Source organism: Typopeltis vanoorti, chromosome 6 (assembly GCF_054136105.1).
Source record: "Typopeltis vanoorti isolate ZY-2024b chromosome 6, IOZ_Tvanoo_1.0, whole genome shotgun sequence".
In the NCBI taxonomy this organism is placed as follows: Eukaryota; Metazoa; Arthropoda; class Arachnida; order Uropygi; family Thelyphonidae; genus Typopeltis; species Typopeltis vanoorti.
This window is the reverse complement of record NC_143554.1, coordinates 94,932,185-94,955,000: the sequence shown is the minus strand read 5'-3', so window position 1 is coordinate 94,955,000 and position 22,816 is coordinate 94,932,185. Positions and strand designations below refer to the sequence as shown.

The following is a 22,816-nucleotide window of genomic DNA, read 5'->3' as shown; positions in this document are numbered from 1 at the left end:
GCGCATGTTGTACGGAGATTCTTTATTAAGAGGTGTAATAGATGAGAGTGTGTTAAAATCGTACTTACCGGGTGTGAAAATTAAGGATGTAAGTGAGTCTATCAGAGTGCAAAAGCAGAGGCTGAAAGAAATGATAGTAGTGGCTGGAACAAATGACTTAAATGGAGATAAAATGGCTATGAGAGAGGACTTGAAGGAATTACTAGAGATGGCAAAAGAAAAGAATGAGAGAGTTAGGATAGTGAGTCTGTTACCACGGTATGACAGAGAAGAGATGAGAAGGAGGGCCATAATTGCAAAATCTATGTGAAAGTTATGCCTTAGGAGTGGTGTAGAGCGAGTTTGATGAGCGAAAGGATTTATATAAGATGGATGGTTTATATTTGAATGGATTTGGTGTGCGGAGACATGAAAAAGTGTTGTTGAATGAAGTGGAAGTTTAGAATCAGGAAACTAGAGTTATTAAGGGGAGGGGAAGTTGATATGCAGACTTTAGGGAGGCAGTTGAGTGTATAAATGTGTATAATATCCCAAGCAAGTACGAAGGACAACAAATCAGAATGGGATAGTTAGTATAAGGCATCAAAATAGAGGTGGGACTAACGGGCTTCTGCATTTCATATATACTAATGCCAGGAGTATTAGAAACAAGAAGGAAGAATTTTTGGCCTTGGTTGGCTCTTCCAGGCCACAGGTTATTGGCATTAGTGAAACATGGCTGACAGAAGATGATATAGCTAGTGGGAATGAATGTGAAGGGTATAGTGTGTTCAGGAGGGACAGGGAGAATAAAATGGGGGGAGAAGTGTTATTGATGATAGCAGCCAAGGGGAATAGAAGTTGAATTGCAGTATAGAGAAAAGAGCACATTTGAAGCTATTTGGTGTGAGATTGAGGCTAGCAGAACAAAATATACAATTAGGTGCTGCTATAGACCAGGTGAATGACTATGGAATAGATGGTGGAGATAGTATGCATAAGAAAATAGAAGCAATGAGTGGAAGGAGGGTAATTATTATGCGGGATTTCAACTATGGTAACATTGATTGGAAGGAGGAGAGGACACATGGGAGGAAGAAATTGGATTTTATGCAGTTATTAAGGGATAACTATCTGCGACAGCATGTAATGGAAAATACTAGGGGTCAGAGAGTGCTTGACCTAGTAATTGCATCTGAGAATTTAGCTGTAACGAATATGACCACGTTGCCATTGATTGGTGAGAGTGATCATAGGGGTCTTGACTTGGGAGGTGTTTAAATGTGTAGAATTTTCAATTAAGACGAGGATTACCGGGCTGGTAAGTATGACAAGCTTAGGAGTTTGCTTGGTTCGGTGCCATGGCATGTAAATCTGCAAGGGCTGGATGTTGATAGTTCATGGGAGGTGGTTAAGGAGTGTTTGCAGGAGGCAATGGCTGACTGTATACCTGAAGTGCAAATAGTAAATCAAGTAGGGGTTAAATGGATGAATAACACCATTAAGTTTGAGCTGCAAAAAAAGAAACACCTGTGGAGGAAATTTAAGGAGAAAGGTGACCTGCAGGCACATGAACAGTATAAAGCGCAGGCCAGAAGGGTAACGAGTGTGGTAAGAAAAGCGAAAGCTGATTATGAAAGAAAATTAGTCATGTAGGCTGAAGAGAATCCCAAACAGTTTTTTTTGATATGTTGCAAGTAAAAGAAACAATGTATACGGCAGAATGATTTTAAAGAATGCGATGGTAGGGAGGTAACCGAATCAGTTCATATAGTGGAATTACTGAGCGAGCACTTTGCAAGAGTATATCATCCAGGTGGTGACATTGCAGGAATGAAGGAACCAACAGCTTATATACAGGAATATTCACCTCCACCACAGAATGAAGTGGAGGTGAATAGTCTATTACAAAACCTCAATGTCGGTACATCTGTGGGATTGGATGGTATACCAGCTCACATGTTATGTGAAGCGGCTAAAGAATTGTCAGCACCCTTGACCATTTTGTTTAGTTTGAGTCTCAGGTCTGGGTTAGTCCCGAGGGGATGAAAAGAGGGGAAAATAGTTCCATTGCATAAAGGCGGTTCCAAGACTGCTGTTGTAAATTACCGACCGATCAGGAATCATTGTGAAGGTCTTGGAGAAATAGTCAAGAGGAGAATACAGGAATGGATAGATGAAAATGGGATGCTGTATGGGGGACAGCGTGGTTTTGCGGAGGGTAGATCATGCCTCAGTAACTTGCTCACGTTTTATAACACAGTGATGGCTGAACTGGATAAGGGTAAAGAGTTTACAGTGATCCTACTGGACATTACTAAGGCCTTTGACAGGATACCACATGGAATTCTAATCAGTAAACTGCAACATATGGGGATGGATATAGGGTTGGTGAGATGGATAGGAGAGTGGTTGATGGAGAGATATCAGAGAGTGATTTATTCAGGAGTAGAGTCCAAAAGACGGCCTGTGACTAGTGGTGTGCTGCAGGATTCTGTTCTTGGACCACTACTGTTTAATTTGTTCATTAACGATATAGGAAAGGATGATCTGAGAGGAAGTGTTCATTTGTTTGCTGATGATGCAAAGTTGGGTAGAGCAATAGTGAATGCACAGGATGTCGAAATTTTGCAGGATGATTTGGATAGTTTGGAGGGATGGGCTAAGGAGAATGGATGTCAATTTAATGTGGCAAAATGTAAGGTTATGCATTTTGGGGTGAAATGATTAACAGCAGTATACCACATTGGTGGAACTGTACTCCAGGAGATTGACGAGGCCAGGGATTTGGGAGTGTTGGTGGATATGGAGTTGAAGTTTAGGGGGCACATCTCAAAAGTGGCTAAATCAGCTCATCAAATCACTTGGTTGCTGAAAAATACTTTGACAAGCAGAGACAAACAGGTTTTTGTATCGAGTCTTGATAAGACCCCGCCTAGACTACTATGCCCAAATTTAGGTGCCAGGGTTTCTTTTTGATGGGGAGGAGGTGGAGAGGATCCAGTGACGAGTGACCGAGATACTAGCAGGTCTATGGAATGAACTTTATGAGAACAGGTTGAAGATTTGTGGGTTGCAGAAATTGGTTGATAAGCGGAAAAGGGGCGATATGATTGAGACATTCAAATTGCTGAAGGGCTTCTATAAGATTAATTCAGAAGATATATTTGAGAATAGGACTGGTGGTGGGAGGACTAGGGGCCATCCATGGAAGCTGGGCAAGAGTGTGGTTAGTAGCAAGGGTGTTAGAGCTAGGTTTTTAACTTGAAGAGTGGTGAATGAATGGAATAAGCTGCCAGAGCCTGTTGTGGGTGCCACGACTGTAAATGAGTTCAAGGCGAAGTATGATAGATACTATGTGAATGTTGAATAGTTGTTCCTCCTTGCTTTCCATGTGATGGTGCAGTCCCCCCCCCCCTTTTTTTTTTTTTTTTACTGGAATGTACAGCACCATCTGCGTCCCTCCAAATTTTATCTGGGCTCCGGAACCAGCATAGGCTGAAGAATCAGGCCTGTGGCCGGGTCAGTATTCCTGGCTGTAATCTGTGTGTTCAGAAGACCGGTTTGCCTGATTGCAGGATGAAAAGCCTCAGATAAACTGGCGGAAAAAACCCTGCTGTCCACGCCCAAGACCGGCTAACTTGGCTGTGGCTGAGGAAGAAGATCCTTAAGTTCATCACGTCGTCAATGTGAATCAAACCTAGGACACTCCCTATCCAGGTATATGGTTGTAAAGCGCAAAGCCACTAGGCTAACCGCACGGACTAGTTGTTCTTGACATGATGTTAGGGCCTCCCTCGATGAGTCTAAGGACTCCTTGGAGTTGCCCGTACTACTAATAATAATGATGGGACGAGTGTGAAGATATCTGTTGGTATGTGTAAGCTTTCTGTAGATGGAGATTTTTAGTTTTACAAACAAACGGTAAGTTTTACATCAAGAAAAGGAAGTAAACTGTTAACTTCTAGTTTTTCCCTAAATTTTATCTTAAGATGTTGATTGTTAAGATGATTCCAGAACTCTTGAAATAAATCTGGACCATGGCTTCAAATCAAGAAAATGTCGTCTATATATATGTATCTTTTCTATAATCTTGGTTTCAATGGAAAGGAATTTATTGCTTTTTCTTCAAAAGCGTCTAAGTATATATTAGCTAGTGCAAGTGATAGAAGGTTGCCCATGACTAACCCATAATTTTGCTTATAGATTATGTTTCCAAAAATGAAGTAGCCTGAATTTATACATTGACTTAAGAGTGTCAAGAATTTTTTAGATAATTTATTCTGTAAAAGAACTAATACTTTTTTTTGTGGACACATTAGTAAATAGAGAAGTGACATCGAAGCTGACTAAGATTTCATCCTTTTTTGGATGTGTCTTTAATCATGGAAACAAAGTGTTCAGAATTCTTAAAGCAGAATTAGAAGAACCTGCAGAAGCTTTTAATAATTTTGTCAGATGTTTGGGTAACTTAATAAGTAGGGGAATCAATTCCATCTACAATTGGCCTTAGTAGGGTGTTTTCTTTGTGCATTTTTGGAACCCATATATGCGAGGAATGTAGGGATCAGAAAGATAATCCTCATTCTCTAGAGAATTCAAAAGTAGTATTGAGGAGATTATTAGTCCAGTTATGTAATCGTGTTGGATCATTATCAGGAATAGAGAATATCAGTATGTAGTAGTTCTGCCATTTTGTAATAATATTTTTCAGTATTAGCTGCAACCCTCGCTAAGGGAGGAAGCCACAGAATCAGATTATTATTATTGTTGTATGTGTGCCTCCATGGCGAGTCCTAAGACTCATTGCAGGAGACCCAAACTATCCACACAATCTATCATACCTCTCCTTGTTAGACAAAGCACACACAACTAACTCTGGCAGCCACTCTATTCAGTCTCAATTCTCCAAGCAAAAAATCTAGTCCACACATTATTAACCATAACTTTATTCAACTTCCAGGGATGACCCCCCTCATTCTGGTCCCTCTAGCCAAGTGCTGAAACATTTCCCTCCATTAATTCTATAAAATCCTAAGCATATTTCTATCAAGTTTAGGGGGAAAGACATAGCAAAAGTGGCTAAATCAGCTCATCATTTGGTTACTGAATAATACTTTGATGAGCAGAGACAAGCAGGTTATTATTTCTCTTTATTGAGCCTTGATGAGACCCCATCTTGACTACTGTGTGCAGATCTGGGTGCCACAGTTTCTTGGTGATGGGGAGAAGGTAGAGAGGATCCAGATGCGAGTGACCAAGATGGTAGCTGGTCTATGGAATGAACCTTATGAGAACAGATTGAAGATTTGTGGGTTACAGAAATCGGTTGATAGGCAAAAATTGGTGATATGATTGAGACATTCAAATTACTGAAGGGTTTCTATAAGATTAATTCATATTTGAGAGGATATATTTGAGAGAAGATATATTTGAGAATAGGACTGGTGGTGGTGGCAGGACTAGGGGCCATCCATGGAAGCTGGGCAAGAGTATGGTTAGCAAGGGTGTTAGAACTAGCTTTTTTTTTACTTGGTGAGTAGTGAATGAGTGGAATAAGCTGCCAGAGTCTGTTATGGGTGGCATGACCGTGAATGAGTTCAAAGCAAAGTATGATAGATACTGTGCGAATGTTGAATAGTTCTTAACATGAATTTTAGGGACTCCTTGGAGTTAACCATAACGATAATAATAATCATATCCTCCTTGTTCTCCTATCGACCAATTTCTGCAATCCACTCACACCTTCAATCTATCCTCATAGGGAACATTCCACACACCACTCACCATCTGGTTGGGTTGCCTCTAAATCCTCTCCATTGCTTACTCATTCCCAAGAAACCCAGGAGACCAGACCCGAGACAGTCATCCAAATATAGACATATCAAGGCCTTAAAGAGATATAACTTCCTTATCACAGCTTGTTAATGTGTTCTTCAATAGCCATCTAATCTTATAGGCTACCTTAACAATATGTTCTTAAACTTTAACTCTCTGTCTTCCCACCCCTAAATCTTGCTTTGTCTGTTTCCTGGAGTATAGTTCGATCAGAATGCATAACTTTACGTTTCTCCTCATTAAACTGATGCCCATTATATTTTGCCCTAATTGCCAGTCTATTCAAATCATCCTACATGCCTTTACATCACCTTGGTTAACTTTTACTATACTCAACTTTGCATCATCAGCAAACAACTGCATATCTCTCTTCAAATCATTTATGTACAAAATAACTAGTAGTGGTCCAAGTACAGAAGTCTGTGGCACACCATTAGTCACCTGCCTTTTGGATTCTGCTCCTCCATATTACTACTTTTTGGTATCTTTCCATCAGTCACCCTTGTATCCATATCACTGGTTTCATATCAATCCCCATTTGTTGCAGTTTGCATAACAGAGTTCCATGTGGTATCCTGTCAAATGGTTTTGCAAAATCCAACAGTATGATCATGTAGCCATTGGCTTTATCCAACTCAGTTGTCATCCTATTATAAAACGTTAATAGATTACTAAGGCATGACATACCCTTCACAAAGCCATGCTGCCCCTTATAGAGTATCATATTCTTATCCACCCATTCTTGAATTCTCTTTTTGACGAATGTTTCCAGTACTTTTACCACCACTCCTGAAAAATTAGGAGAGTAAGCAGATGGCATCAATGGTGGAATCATATTAAAAATAAAGATATTAGGAAGGAACTTGCCATTGTTAGCATTCAAGAATGTGTCAGCAGAACTAATTTATCATGATATGATCATTTAAACAAAATGAGACAGGAAAGTTTAGCAAAACAGATGCTTAATGCCAAGATGACAGGAATAAAGACAAGACCCAAGATCTAGGTGGATTGATTCAGTTAGAAATGTCCTAGATGGCAGAAATATAAGATATGATAATATTGGGGGTGCTAACAAGTAATAGGTTAATTTGGAGGCAGGTTGTTGATAGTTGTTCATGTTGAAATTTCAGGAATGGAAAATTATGTAGACATAGGATGTAATAAGTTTGAGCACGGTTAGTAGTTGGAAGTTGCTAATCGTTCGATGCTGTTGGCACACTCTCCCTCGATGAGTCTTTGTACTCCCTGGAGGTGTCAAATAATAATAATAATAATAATAAATAATTTACCATTTATTTGCAGCCGATGTTTTGCTAGCTTTAAGCTAGCATTGTGAGAGTCAAATTAACACTACACAACTCAGTGAAGACAAACTAAAATGACCTCGATAACAAGAACATTCATGTGCGTGGAGGGTGACAGTGCCGCTCTTTGTGGTGATTTCCTGTTGTTAATGCTGAAGCATAATAGGGCAGTGCACCAAAACCTGTTTAAAATCATGCCGTCCGTTCTATTGCAGTTAACTGGGTCCTGTAAAACTTGTGCTCCGTCCAGGAACAGTCTCTCCAATTTGAAATGGATTTGTGAAGTAGCCTGGCTTTCTTCCATTGTATGAAGAATGGCATGTTGAGAAAGTCTACTTTTTGTGATCTTTTTTTCTTTACTGAAGTAGTTCATCCTGTCTGTCCAAAATATTGAGTTCTACACTGGCAAGAGATGCTGTAGACACCAGGGAACAAACGATTATCTAGGTGATCCTTAAGTGTGCAAGGGTGGTCTGAAAAGTTCTCAGCTTAACAAAGAAAAAATGAATTTATAATTTCAAAATTATTTTTATTTTTCAACATAATCTCCCATAAGACTAATACATTTATTCCAACGATGCTCCAGTGCCATTATCCCGTTCCTATAGTCGTTCTCAGTGAGATCTGCAAAATACCCCTCTACAGCTGCAATCACTTCTCGATTCGAAAAAAAACACTGACCAGTGAGGAAGAGTTTTAGTTTTGGGAAGAGATAGAATTCAGAGGGAGCCAAATCTGGAGAATAGGGTGTATGTTCCAACAATTCATAGTGCAGATCCCTTAATTTTCCCATTGCCAAAACACTTTTGCAGGCAGGTGCATTGTCTTGATGAAAGAGAATTTTTTTCTTCTGCAAACTGGGTCTTTTCTCACGAATTTTTTCGTCTACAGCTGCAATCTGATCTGCTGTGAGCAAGTTAAAAAATCAGAATAATATTCCCCGGTTATTGTTTTACCCTTTTCAAGATAATTAATAAAAAAATGCCTTTAGCATCCCAAAACACCGATGCCATGACCTTTCCTGTTGATGGAACTGACTTTGTCTTCTTTGGTGCTGAACAATCGACTTCTGTCCACTGTTTTGACTGCCGTTTGGATTCTGGTGTGTAATGGTGAATCCAAGTCTCATCCATAGTAATAAATCAATGCACAAAATCAGTTTTATTCTTGTTAAAACGCTGCAAACAGTGTTCAGAGGTTTTCATGTGAGTGCGTGTTTGATCTGCTGTTAGCAAGCACGGCACCTATCTTGCACAAAACTTTTTTCATTTGCAGTTCTTCATGCACAATATATCCTATATGTTCTTTTGAAATGCCTATAGTCTCAGCAATTTCACGCACTTTGATTTGCCAGTCATCCAATACCATACTTGACCAATGATTTCTAGTGTTGTTACATATTTTGGACGTCCTTCACGTGGATCATCTTCAAGGTTGGTACGGCCACATTTAAACTCGGCAGCCCATTTCTTAATTGTCGGAAATGAAGGAGAAGAGTGCCCATAAACTTTTATGAACTTTGAATGAATTTCTTTTACTGTTAAACCTTTTTTTACAAAAGAATTTTATAACCACACGATACTCAATGTTATCCATTTCAATGGAAACACTTTTGCTTCAGGCTGCTGTATAAAACAAACTACTTGATAGAATGACTTGCAGTTTCACATCGATGCTTATGACAAATGTACCAACTTAGAAAAAAAAAAAATCTTGCCGATAGTGTTGCCATCTATGGTCGAGGCCGAGAACGTTTCAGACCACCCTCATATGTATAGTCTGTTTTTTTTGGGGGAGGTGGGGGGGAGGTTGTTCTTTGAAGGAGTTTGACCAGAGTTTTTTTTTTTTTTTTGTTGTTGTATCCATTTTGTTGGAATAATTTGAGTAGTGCTTGTTGTTCCAGGTTCGCTGCTTATCTTGATGACGAGATTTGCTCTGCCCTTGAGGGTAAGAATTTGCAAATTCCAAACTTCTGGGCAGGATGGTGATGGTGTGAAGTGGCATGTGTGGGGTGTGTTTACGGTTAACTGATCACATGATCGACCCATCTGATTGCCTTATAAGTAAAGTATCCAAGAAGGCAAGTGCTCCTTTTTTTTCTTCCACAGTGAAACTGATTTGAGTATGGATATCCCTTACATGAACTATGACATTGGCCCTTGCCGAGAAGAATTTGGTCTTGACAATATATTAGAAGTGTCAACAGCTAAGTCTAAGTATGAAAAGAAACTAGCTGTGCAAGATAATGAAAACCCAAAGAATTCTATCATCATTAGCTTTGGCATCTGAAAAACTAGACATTCTTTTCTACTTAAGAAGCTGTTTTACACCCACCCAGCCAACAACTAACCCTATATAAATCACAAATCCACCCATTCTTAGAATACTGTTCACACATTTGGGGTGGTATGCCTAAAACCTCCCTAAAAATTATTGATGCTGTCCAGAGGAGAGTAATTTGGCTCATAGATGATCCTTCCCTCATAGGCTAACTTCAACCTCATCTTGCAGATGCAATGTTTCAGCCCTGTGTGTGTCTTCTGGAGGTACTTCCTTGGTCATTGCTCCCATGAATTGGCAAACATCATTGCTGTGCTGCCTGTTGGAACAAGAATAGCAGCTGTCCAGCATTTCTTTTCTGTACAACTGTAATTGAAACGGCTTTTCCTCTTTCTCTTTTATTCCATCTACTTCTGTCCTTTGGAACAGCTTTTCTCATAATGCATTTCTCCACAACTTCAGCCTCCAGCTCCAGCTCTTTTATACATATATATATGTGTGTGTGTGTGTGTGTGTGTGTACGTGTTTTTCACTGGATGGATGAAAGGTGTATGAGGAAGGGATACTATAGTTGATGCATGCAAACTGAATAAGAATTTGCAATAGGTGCTGATGGGATATCAGCACAAATGTTAAACAAGTGCTCAGCTGAACCTGGTATTCCTTTGACCAGGCTGTACAAGTTGAATGTCATAACAGGGTTGATTCCACAGGAGTGGAAAGAATGTGTGATAATCCCGTGGCACAAGTGTGGTGCAAAGACTGACGTGTCTAACAATCAGTATCTGTCCATCTCTGGAGTGATGTGAAGATTTTGGAAAAGTTATTAAGAGCAATTTACAATAAACTCATGCTGCTCATAGCAATTACTTTTCAATGAGCAGCATGGATTTACTGAGGGAAGGTCGTATATTTCAGCAACTTGCTTATATTTTATGATAATATTACCATTGAGTTAGACAAGGGAATTGGATACACCATAATACGCTTAGATTTTACAAAAATTTGTAAAAGGATACAGCATGGAAGATTGTTGCATAAATTGTAGAATATGGGTTTGAGTCGTATAATGTTAGTGTGGATAAGAGGATGGCTGACTGACAAATATCAAAAAGTGGTATATAGGGTGTTGGTTTATAGTTTATTTGGCACAAAAACACATTTCCTAGGAAATGTGTTTTTACATTATGGAAAATACCTAAGAATAGCGATCTGAACTTCTTCCTCCACCTTTGCAACGAGCTGCCCAGTATTGTACTACGTACTAGGATCACTTGCATTGGCTAACGCTAGTGTTCGCCGATACTTTATAGTTTACTATATTCGGCAAGAAACTCTCTGATTCCAATCTTTGAGTTTCTTATTCGGTTTTAAAACTATGTGGGATTTAATATCCCCTTAATTTAAGTAATAGACAACATTCTTTTATACAACAACTAGCCAAGGAATGTAGTGTCTATATAAGATTATAACAAATGTTATTACAGTAATACATAGAGTTAAAGAGGAATTATATATTATGTATGCATAAAAATTAAGATTAGCAGTGTGGTATTTATATATTAACAAAATTACAACAGGGTAACACAAGGCTACAGAAATACATGATTGGTCAGAAATTAACCTAATGAATAATATATACATTAGTACTCAACTCCTGCATATATACATCACAAAACATTACATATTTTGTAATATCTACATGCAAAAGTTAAGTGAAGCAATACAGTATTTACATATAAACAAAATTACAGTCAAATGTGTTTGTATAAATTAATTTTTTGTAAAAAATTAAAAACATTGTGCAATCTGCCCGACTGTGTTGAGTGAGTGTACCCAACTGTGTTCTGACTGTGTTGAGCATGTGAAACTATGGGAAGTAATGAAAAGAATGGGTTTTTCCTCAACACACTATCAGGTTGATAGCCAACTTGTACAGGGAGCAAGAAGCCACGGTAAGAGCAGGTGTTGGATTGACTGACTGGCTTCAAGTTGAAAAAGGAGTTAGGTAAGGATGTTTACTTTTGCCTCACTTGTATAGTATATATGTGGAGGACATCATGCGTGAAGCATTGGGTGAGCTCAGGAAAGGAATTAGGATAGGAGGTAGATTGATCAGTAATCTGAGGTATGCTGATGATACAGTACTCCTTTGTAATGACATGGAAGAACTAGGACTAATTCTTGACAAAGTTAACAAGATCAGTAATAGCAGAGAACTTCAACTCAATCCTAGCAAGACAAAGATTATGGTTCTCAAAGGAAATGCAAACAGAGAAGCTCTTGAGAAACAAGTGTACCTTAATGCTGAAGAAGTCAGCAAGTTTGAGTACCTGGGATCCATTATTAATGTGAAGAATTGCTGTTCAGAAGATGTCAGAAGTTCCTGGAAAAAGAGGAAGGGGTAGACCATCAATGAGATGGATGGATGGATGGTGTGTGTGTGTGTGTGTGTGGAGTGATTGATCTTCAGAGAGTTGAGGCCGCCAGAAAAGCAAATGACAGGACTACATGACGAGGCTTAGTTTGGCACAGCACCGAGCATCGGAGTGACCATACGGTATGGCTAAAACAGCAGTCAGAGACCTGTCTAAAATCTGGAAGGATGAATCTGTCTCCATTGGAATAAAGTTGAGGATTTTGGATGCAGTTGTTTTTCCAACAGCGACTTATGGATGTGAGACTGACTTGGAACCTAAAGAAGTCAGATAAGAAACTGCTTTTGAGAAGTGGTGTTAGAGAAGGCTGTTGAGGATATCATATACTGAAAGTCGTACAAATGAATGGGTGCTAGAAAACACCAGTAGAACTTTAAGGCTCCTTAAGAATATTGACAGAAGAAAGTTAAAATATTTTGGTCACATAGAAAGGATGGAAGGGGGACTTCTCAGAACACTAATAGATGGTAAAGTTCCTGGAAAAAGAGGAAGGAGTAGACCATCAATGAGATGGATGGATGGGGTGTGTGTGGAGTGATAGATCTTCAGAGAGTTGAGGCCACCAGAAAAGCAAATGACAAGACTACATGACGAGGCTTAGTTTGGTACAGCACCGAGCATCAGAGTGACCATACGGTATCTGTAGATGCCCAGTGAACATATAGATAGATCTGCTTGAGTCTGTTTGCATCTGCCTGAGTGTATATGGTCTGGGCAGGTAGGCAAAAATTTCATTCCTCTCTCTCATGCAAAGTGCTGGCACTCTACCAGTATATGATAAATAGTGAGATGTGTATTGCATTTTTCACATGTGGGAGGATCATTAGCTCTCAGTAAATAAGAATGTATAAGATGACTGTGCCTATGTGGAGCCTAGTGAGTACAACTTTCTCTCTTCTCTTTATTCGTTGACTAGAACAGTGCTTCCAAAACTTATGGACGGCAAGGCCCCCCTTTGGAAAAATTAAAATATTTCATGGCCCCCCCACATCAAAAAAATATCGTAATATAGTCTTATATTATTATGGTATTTATTGTATTTATATTCAATACAATTTATATTCAAGATTTTGCGTTTGTAATCTGTTTTGTGTTTATTATCAATATTCTTTGAAATTAAACATACGAATAAGCATATATTTACTAATATTCATTAATCGCCGAAATACACAGGAAGCAAAATTTGTGAACCAACACAAATGTGGGATTTTTTCCATTAAAATATAAAAAAGAACAAAAAAGAAATGATAAATAATAAAAATTAAATACGTTTCTTTTAAGATTAAAAAAAAATCTACTTAGTCTTAAAACATTTAAAATATGTTTTTATTATTTCACGGGCCCCAAGGGGGGCCGCGGCCCACAGTTTGGGAAGCGCTGGACTAGAATGCCTATACTTGATTTCAGGTTTAATGTCATGATTTGTTTGTTAATGCTTCCTGCCATGATGACTGCCATTGAGCAATTAGCTTTGATCGTATAAACTCTCTGTAGTCTGTATATGGTGCTGTCAAACAGTACGTGGAGAAAGTTTGAACTGATTTAGCAGCTGCATCTGCAGCCTCATTTCCCTTAATTCCAATGTGGCTGGGAATCCAGCACAACTGAACATCAAAATTAAGGATTTTCATTTTGTGAAACAGGTGTAACACCTCATAAAGTACTGGATATGGATCATGCATAGGAGAAGAGATTGAGCCTGTAATAAGAGCTCAATGAGTCTGTATAAATTACAAACTTATGTTAGCAGTTTTCTTTTATATGCACAAGTGCAAGCTGAATGGCATGCAACTCTGCTGTATAATTACTGCAATCAGATGGGATATGGTTGGAGATAATAATGTCAGGAAACACAGCAGCACAGCCAACAGAGTTATCAGTTCTTGATCCATCAATTTAGATGGGTAAGAAATCATTGTGGGCGGCTCTATGTGCATTAAACAATTTAAGGTAGATAGATGATGGAGCATGAGATTTCTGTAGCTGAAAAAGTGAGAGGTTGCAGGATGGCATGCAAACCTGCCATGGAGGGATGCTTTTATGTTTAGTGTAGGCAATGTTGTCAACATTTATACCAAGAGCTTGCATAGTCTCTTTAATACGCATACCAAAAGGACGTATGGCAGTTTGAAGTGTGTGGTATTGAGCTTCCCAGTGCAGAGAAAAGAGACTAGGTCCATGTAGGATGATATGGGAGAGACTTTATCTTTAGGGCATAATTAAGAGACAACTGTTTCTGTCAAAGTGATAGAGCTGGTTCATTTGCTTCAACATAAAGACTCTGAGTGGGTGATGTGGGAAAGGCACCAGTAGCTATCCGTATACCCTGATGATGGATAGAATCCAACCTACCATCACAGTTTACTCTGAGTTACAGAACCATAGATTTGAGACCCATAATCCAGCTTTGAACGTATAAGTGCACGATAAAGTTGGAGCAATGAAGCTCGATCAACACCCCACTCAGCAGAGGATAGAGTGCAAAGAAGGTTCAAGGCTCTCTTGTACTTTTCTCTTAGTTGATGATTGTGTGCTAGAAATGTAAGTTTACTGTCAAAGATCAGTTCCCAAGAATTTGACTTCTGTAGCTACTGGAATGATAGTGCATCCCATTCTTAATTCAGAATCTGGGTGAAGTGTGTTTTCAACAGAAGTGTACACAGACACTTTTTTTTCTGTTGAAAACCTAAACCCATTACTAAGAGCCCACAGAAAAACATGATCAATTGCTTGCTGAAGTTGTCTTTCAATTACCCTCATGTTATATTACATGTTATGGGAGTAGCAGTAAATTGTGAACTCATTAACATATAGAGCATTGTCTACAGTGGGAGGAAGCTATTCGGTGATTGAGTTAATTTTAACAGTGAAAAGTGTCACACTTAAGACAGAGCCTTGGGGAACACCCCTGTTCTTGATGATATGATCGAGATAACATATTTCCCACTCTGACTTGGAAAATTTTGCCTGGAAAGAAAGTTTTTAATAAATACAGGAAGGTGTCTTTTAAGACCCAGGTTATAGAGGTCTTTTAATATGCCATATCTCCAGGCTCTGTCATAAGCTTCATGTCAAAAAAACTGAAACAAGGTGTTCTTGCTTCAGAGATGCATCTTTTATACAAGTTTCTAAACAAACCAAATGGTCTAAAGTTGAGTGATGTTTACGGAACCCACATTGTGTATTGGAGAGAAGATTGTTGCTTTCTAAATACTAGAGAAGTCTACATTAACCATTTTCTCTAGTATCTTATAAAGACAGCTGGTCAGAGCAATGGGTCGATAATTATTTACTTGTGTTGGATACTTTCCTGGTTTTAGGATAGCAATGACAATTGACTTATGCCAAGAATTTGGAAACTCTTCCCCTGCAAGTATTCTATTGTATAGTAAGAGAAGGAGTTCCATAGAAGATGATGGTAGATGTTTTATCATTTCATAATGGATGTCATCAGGTCCTACTGCACTAGGGTGAGATAGTAGGAGAGCTTTTTAGTTCCTCCTTAACAAATGGCTGATTGTATGGCTCAACAACATTGGGAAATATATAGCCTTTGTTTCTCTTGCTGTTCTTTCAGAATTAAAAATTCAGGAGGATATGAAGCTGTTGCTGAGATTCTGGTAAAATTTTCTCCCAGAGTGTCTGCAACGGCTTTGGGATCAGCAATAACACTTTCATTATGGTCTAAGGTAGACAAACAATGTGTTCTATATCTGCCTTTCATTTTCTGGATTTTATCCCATACAATTTTTGGGCTGGTCATTTAATTAATTGATGTAGTAAATTGGATTCATGATTGTTTTTGACTCTGACGCCTCACATAGTGTGCTTTGACTCGAGCACGCTTGAAAGCTATAAAGTTTGATGTAGTGGGATATCTATGAAATATATCCCATGCTCTGTGTTGATCTTTTTTGGCTGTCTGACATTCTGGGTTCCACCAAGGCTTTGGATAGAGTAGAAATCGAGATGATATTTTTGAGATGGAGGCTGTTAGTCTAGACAATGCACTCTATTATATACTTCACTGTTTTATTGGTAGGTGTTTGACTGACAGTATCAGCATTAAATTTTACAAGATGAGAAAAAGTGTTCCAGTTAGCCTGGTCCATTTTCCATATAGGTATCCATGTGGGTGAACATGGTTCCTGTGAAGACATTGTGCAGAGAACAGAAAAGGGATCACTTCCATATATGTTCTCTTCAATGTCCCACGTGAGCAGTGGAAGAATGGAGGGGGGGGAGCAGATTGTAAGATCAGTTGCAGAATATGAACAAGTAGGCATATGGAAGAAAGTATTGAGTTTATTATTTAAAAGGGAGAGGTTATTATTATTAAGAATTCTTTCAATGATTTGACCTCGTCTATTAGTGTTGGCACTATCCCATAGAGTATTGTAACCATTAAAGTCACCTATCAAAAGTATGGGCTCAGGCAGTTGCGAGATAAGGTTATCAAGATCAATTTCATTTAACTCAACACTTGGTTGTAAATAAATTGAACATACCGTAATAAGAAATCCCACGGAGAAGCGAATTGTTATTGCTTCCAGAGAAATATTAAGTTGGACCTGTTGGAAAGGAATATGACTGCCCACTAGGATAGCTATGCCTCCATGAGCTAGACCACCTCCAGTTCTGTCCTTGCATACAACAGTGAAATTCCTAAAGGTGGGTCCTCATTGAGTCTTAAGTACATTTCTTGTAGACAGAAACAGAAAGGTTTGTGTTTCTGCAACAAAATCTTGATATCATCGATATTCTGGCGAAATCCACGACAGTTCCATTGTACAAATTTTTCTATTGTTTTGGTTTTATAGACTTGTCTGGTTTTTGGGAGGTTGGGGGCCTACCTTTGTCATATTTATATTTATCAATTGTTTTGGGGAAGTATGGATGGCCAGTGTCCATCTCTTCCTCTGGTAGAGTATTCAGTACGTCTGATGTGTTAGGATCAGTTGGTAAGTTTAGTTTACTTTCACTGGGTACTGAAGTATCCACATTTTCTGTGGGAGTATCTGGTGGTTTATCATTAAGTGATATCTTTGCCATAATTTTTTTGACAAGTGAGTTTTCATCGAGTGGGATCATTTTTGGAGTTGTCTCTGGAGTAAGGCCATAGGTCATGTGATTGATGTGCTCAACAGAGAAGAACTTGAGATCATAAGGTGCAGGTATGGTGGAACTGACATACAAGTTTGAGTTGCTACTGTCACTTTCTTAATTGTTACCTTCTCAGCATAAGAGGATCTCAGAGCAGGTGTGATAGTGTCTAGCTTTCTTTTTGCATCTTAGTATGTTATGTTTTGCTATGTTTTCATTCTTTGTATTTCTTTTTCATCTTTCCGTTTCTGACATGCATGAGAGTAAGCTGGATAATCTCCCTGACAGCTGACACATTTAGCTTTTTTTACACAGCAAGATTTGTTATCATGCTCTTGATTACCACATCGGGCACAGATAGTAGAACCACAACAGTCAGTTTAGGCATGTCCATATCTCTGACATTTAAAGTATCTCGGTGGGTTAGGGATGTACATTCTAACAGGACAGCCGAGATACTGCTTTTACAGATATTGGAGGCTTAGGTGTATCAAAAGTAAGGATGTTCTTGGTTGGAACTAGGCGACCATACCTACGTATCAGGATGCACCTTACACCTGTACTCCTTGATCTTTAAGTTCTGAACATATCTCCTCATCAGGAACATCAAGGCGATCCCATTCTGATATCACTCCTCTACAGGAGTTAAGTGTTTTAAGGTGTTACTGTAATTTCTATTCCACCCATTGTTGTTGCTCTCAGTAACAACAATGAGTGGAATAGAAATTGTTGTTGCTCTCAGTAGTTTCTCAGAATGTTGCTGACACTGTTTCCACAAGGACATCACCAGAATGCAATTTCTTAACAGTTTTGGGAGGTCTTGCCAGTCCTTCTAAACCTTTTTTGAATAAAGAAGGGTGACATTTTTCACCTGTAGCATGAATGATTAAAAAGGTTGGTACATTTATGTTATCATCATATGTCTTTTGTTTCTTACTTCTGTTTCCATATGCTGTATCTACGGTATCAGTACGTGGTTAGAACTTTGTTAGGGCCCCTGAAACATTTGAGGATGAAGGATTCATGCTCAAGAAGTTTTTGGTTCGGCGCTAGAGCTCCCCACCCACAATGGAGCCACACATGGATGCCCACTACCTGGCAAGTAATGACTGAGCTCAGGAGTGGAATGCCAGGGCTGCCCCAGACGCTTTACTGGCACTACAGCAAGCCTAGGATCCCGACCCTGGACCATGGGGTGAGAGGCTTACTGCAACACTGTTGACCCTTGCGGGAAAGCCCACTAGCTGATTGTTCCTGGCTGGGCCATCCTGGACCGCCTGTCTTGCCGAAGCGGGAGCCAAAGTAGTGCAAAACTACCAAGACCCCCCCCCCTTTTCCGGATATCCACGGGTCGCACCGCACAGCAAACGCAGCGGCAGGGCATTGATCCCAGTAATGGTGGTCTGGAGAAGAGGATAGTGAAAAAGACTCAGGAGAAGTAGAGGGAAGAAAAGCAAAGAAAAGAGGAAGAATGAAAAGGGGTAGTACCATCACTGGGAGGTCTCCACCACAAACAGGTGCCCCACATGGAGAGGGAATATATAGGGAATGCGACTCTGTAAGATTTAAGGTGACCAGTAGTGTGTCAGTGGGATCTATCTTTAGTCTGTTGTTATTCATTCTCTACATTAATGACAGTGGGAAAAATTTGACAGGTGACATACAGCTGTTTGGTGATGATGCAAAGATAAGCAAGGTAATCAGGAATGCAGCTAATATGCAGAATGGTTTGAATAGGCTGGAATTGTTGGCATGTGAAAATGGTTGTCAGTCAGTGTTAGTAAATGCAAGGATATGCACTTTAGTGTAATAAGATATCGAATGGCATATTGTATTGGTGGGATAATGCTAGAGGAGACTGATTAGACTAGGGATTTTTGCATTTTAATAGATAGGAAGTTGAAGTTCTAGGGGCCATACAGCAAAGATTGTGAATTGTAATGTAAACTAAGATTTGTATTATAATGTAATTGTAAACTCAGAGGATAATTGTAATGCTGAAACAAACATGGATATTGAATCTTGGTTTATGGCATGACTATAAACAACAAATTAGGCAATAACCACAGTAATTAACTTTAATGAAAGTACAGGTATTCATTAAAATTAATTACTATGGTTATTGTGTAGTTTGTTTTTTAAACATTAACATTGTTGTTTAAGGGATACTTGTGCTATGAGATGTTTCTTCAGTTATCATTAAAAAACTCGAGGAATAAATATTCGGACTGAAAAATATATCCTTAAATAAATAGTATTACTTATCCTGTGTGTGTTTTTATGCTAATTGAAGAAAATATTGACATGTAAGGATAAGGAGTCATTTTGCCTCTTTACAAGGCCTTGATTATGACCTCACTTGGACTATTGAGTGCAGGTCTAGTTTCCTGATTTCTGTCGTGATGCTGATGCAGTGGAAAGAGTGCAAAGGAGAGTGTTAAAGATGATATTGGGATTGTGGAATACAGATTATGAAGACATTGAGAATTTCTGCAACACACATACTAGCAAACAGGAGAAGGATTATATGATTGACACTTTCAAACTTCTGAAAGGGTCATACAGGATATCAGGAGATGGAATTTTTCATTTTATGTAGGATTGGAAGAGAATGAGAGAGCATCCATGGAAATTGAGAATGAATGCAGTGATGCAAGAGATGAGAACTAGATTTTGCTCTCATAGAATAGTATGCGATTGCAGGTAGTATGAATGATTCAACAAAATGTATGCGGCCTTTCTCGATGAGTTCCTGACTCCTTGGATGTCTTTCTTAATAATAATAATAAATAATCATTAATGAAATCTAAGTACTATTTAGTTTATGATATGCATTATATTACATTTTTATTTATTTAGGGCTTTCTCCTAGGCACCCACTATCAAAGGGCCTTCTTCTGAATTCTGCCACTTGCAGGCAGTGCCATATTCAGTGTACAGATATTGTTTTAGTGACTACGTTGAAAAATGAGAAGACATTATGTACAGTATATACTTATGAAAATCTGCCACCATGTGTAACAGTGATTGCTGATAACTTTATTAAGTGCTGTGATGGAGAAATTGTTACTATTCAACCATATGTGTCATCTCTAAGTAAAGCATCCAAAATTTTATTACACTCTGCAGTTTCAGAAGAAAATTATGTAAGGTTCGAAGATGTTGAAAATTACTTGAAATTGTTATGTGGTAAGTTTAGGTTTTTGTTTTTAGTTATTTATGGATAAAGTGAAGCAATCATTTTATTATTGCAATATAATTTACATATATCTCCCTGAATAGATTTCCATCCACAACATGGAAATTAGGAAAACTAGCAAAATTAGGTTAAGCAAGGATTGAATCATGTACAAAGAAACTAGATTTTATATACAGGCATTTTATTATCAGTTATAGAAAGGGGGGGGATCGTTTAGGTTTCCAATAATTTCTGTATGATGGAAAATGATTTGTCATTATGTTTTGCAGCATATTTTATGCAGTGTTACCTTGTCGATTTATGTAAGTGTAATCCTAATAGCCTCTTCTTCAGCTCCATGTTGTTTGGTATATTTCTTTGGTACTACAGGAAAAGTACTTAGGACCCAATGAGGACTCTACCTTTAAGACTGTTCACTATTGTACACAAGGACAGAACTGGAGGTGGTCCTGCCAATGGAGGAGTAGCTATCCTAGTGGGCAGTCATATTTCTTTCCATCATATCCAACTTAATACTGCTCTGGAAGCAGTAGCAATTTGCCTCTCTGTGGATTTCTTATTACAGTACATTCTTATTTACCATCAAGTGCTGAGTTAAATGAAATTGATCTTGATAACCTAATCTTGCTACTGCCCGAACCCATACTTTTGATGGGTGATTTTAATGGTCACGATACTCTCTGGGGCAGCACACCAACTAATAGACAAGGTCGAATCATTGAAAGAATCCTTAATAATAATGACCTCTCCTTTTTGAATAATAGACTCGATACTTTCCTCCATATGCCTACCCGCTCATATTCTGCAATTGATCTTACAATCTGCTTCCCTTCCATTCTTCCACTGTTCATGGGATGTTGAAGAGAAATATATGGAAGCAATCACTTTGCTCTTTGCACAATGTCTTCGCAGGAACCATGTTCACCCACACGGATGCCCATATGGAAAATGTACCAGGCTGACTGGAACACTTTTTTCTCATCTTGTAAAATTTAATGCTGATACTGTCAGTCAAACACCTACCAATAAAGTAAAGTAGTAAAGTATATAATAGAGTGCACTGTCTAGACAGCAACAGCCTCGATTTCCACTCTATCCAAAGCCTTGGTGGAATCCAGAATGCCAGACAGCCAAAAAAATCAACACAGAGCATGGAGTATATTTCATAGATACCCCACCACATCAAACTTAATAGCTTTTAAGCATGCTTGGGGCCAAAGCGCATTATTTGAGATCTCAGAATCATAAACAATCATGAATCCAATTTAACCACATCAAATAATCAAACAACCAGTCCAAAAATTATATGGGATAAAATCCGGAAAATGAAAGGTAGATATAGAACACACTGTTTGTCTACCTTAGACCATAATGCTGACCTAGTTGGCTGAATGGTTTGCATATCCACTCTCCAGCCAAAAGGCTGCAAGTTCAAATCCTGCTGTGGGTATCAATGTTTGTGATTGTCTGTGGAAATACTGGTGGGTGACGGTAGATGACGTCGGTGTAGTTGCTGTTAGACACGTCCATAATAATAATAATGGAAGTGTTATAGCTGATCCCAAAGCTATTGCAGAAACTTTGGGAGGAAATTTTGCCAGAATCTCAGCAACAACTTTGACAGAAAACTTGATTTCTGTAAAAAATTTTTCTACAAATGGGTTTGAGGCCATACAATCAGCGTAAAATTTGTAAGGAGGAACTAAAAAAAGCTCTTCTACTGTCTCATACTCCCATCCTAGTTCTGTAGGGCCTGATGACATCCATTATGAAATGATGAACCATCTACCATCATCTTCTATAGCTCTCCTTCTCTTAATACACAGCAGAATACTTGCAGAGGAAGAGTTTCCGGATTCTTGGCATAAGTCAGTTATTGTTATCCTAAAACCAGGAAAGGATTATCAACACAAGCTAATAATTATCAACCTATTGCTTTGACCAGCTGTCTTTCTAAGATACTAGAGAAAATGGTTAATGTCAGACTTCTCTGTATTTAGAAAACAATGATCTTATCTCCACTATATAATGGGTTCTGTAGACATTATTTGTCTTTAAACCAATTTTTTTCGTTTAGAAACTTGTATAAGAGATGCATTTATGAAGCAAGAACATCTTGTTTCAGTTTTCTTTGACATGGAAATTGCTTATGATGTGGCCTGGAGATATGGCATATTAAAAGATCCCTATAACCTGGGGTCTCAAAGGACACCTTCCTGTATTTATTAAAACTTTCTGTCTAGGCGAACTTTCTAAGTCAGAGTGGGAAGTACACTATCTCGACCATATCATCATGTTCTTGAAGCTCTATCTTAAGTGTGACACTTATTAAAGTTAACTCAATCACTGAACAACTTCCTCCCACTGTAGACGATGCTCTATATGTTGATAACTTCACAGTTTACTGTCACTCTCATAACAGGAGAGTAATTGAAAGACAACTTCAGCAAGCAATCGATCATGTTTCTCTGTGGGCTCTTAGTAATGGGCTCATATTTTCAACAGAAAAGATTGTCTGTGTACACTTCTGTCGAAAACGCACTCTTCATCCAGATCCTGAATTTAGAATGGGACGAACTGTTATTGCAGTAGCTACAGAACCCAAGTTCTTGGGACTCATCTTTGACAGAAAACTTGCATTTCTAGCACACATTCGTCAACTAAGAGAAAAG

At 38.6% G+C, this 22,816-nt stretch overlaps 1 protein-coding gene across 5 annotated transcripts in view; it reads left to right on the top strand.

The window, feature by feature from the left end:
• LOC150105719 (ATPase family gene 2 protein homolog A-like) overlaps positions 1 to 22,816 on the top strand; it is a 311,383-nt gene that overhangs the window by 43,087 nt on the left and 245,480 nt on the right. For 4 of the 5 annotated variants that reach the window (XR_016548496.1, XM_090395038.1, XM_090395036.1 and 1 more), the window contains exon 2: positions 19,805 to 20,134. Coding sequence is in view for 4 of the 5 variants with exons in the window: in XM_090395038.1 (XP_090251164.1) it covers positions 19,805 to 20,134 (330 nt within the window). In the remaining variant the exon portion in view is untranslated. Of the gene's footprint in view, positions 1 to 19,804; positions 20,135 to 22,816 lie in introns of those variants that run through there. The other variant, XM_090395040.1, reaches the window with a different exon arrangement.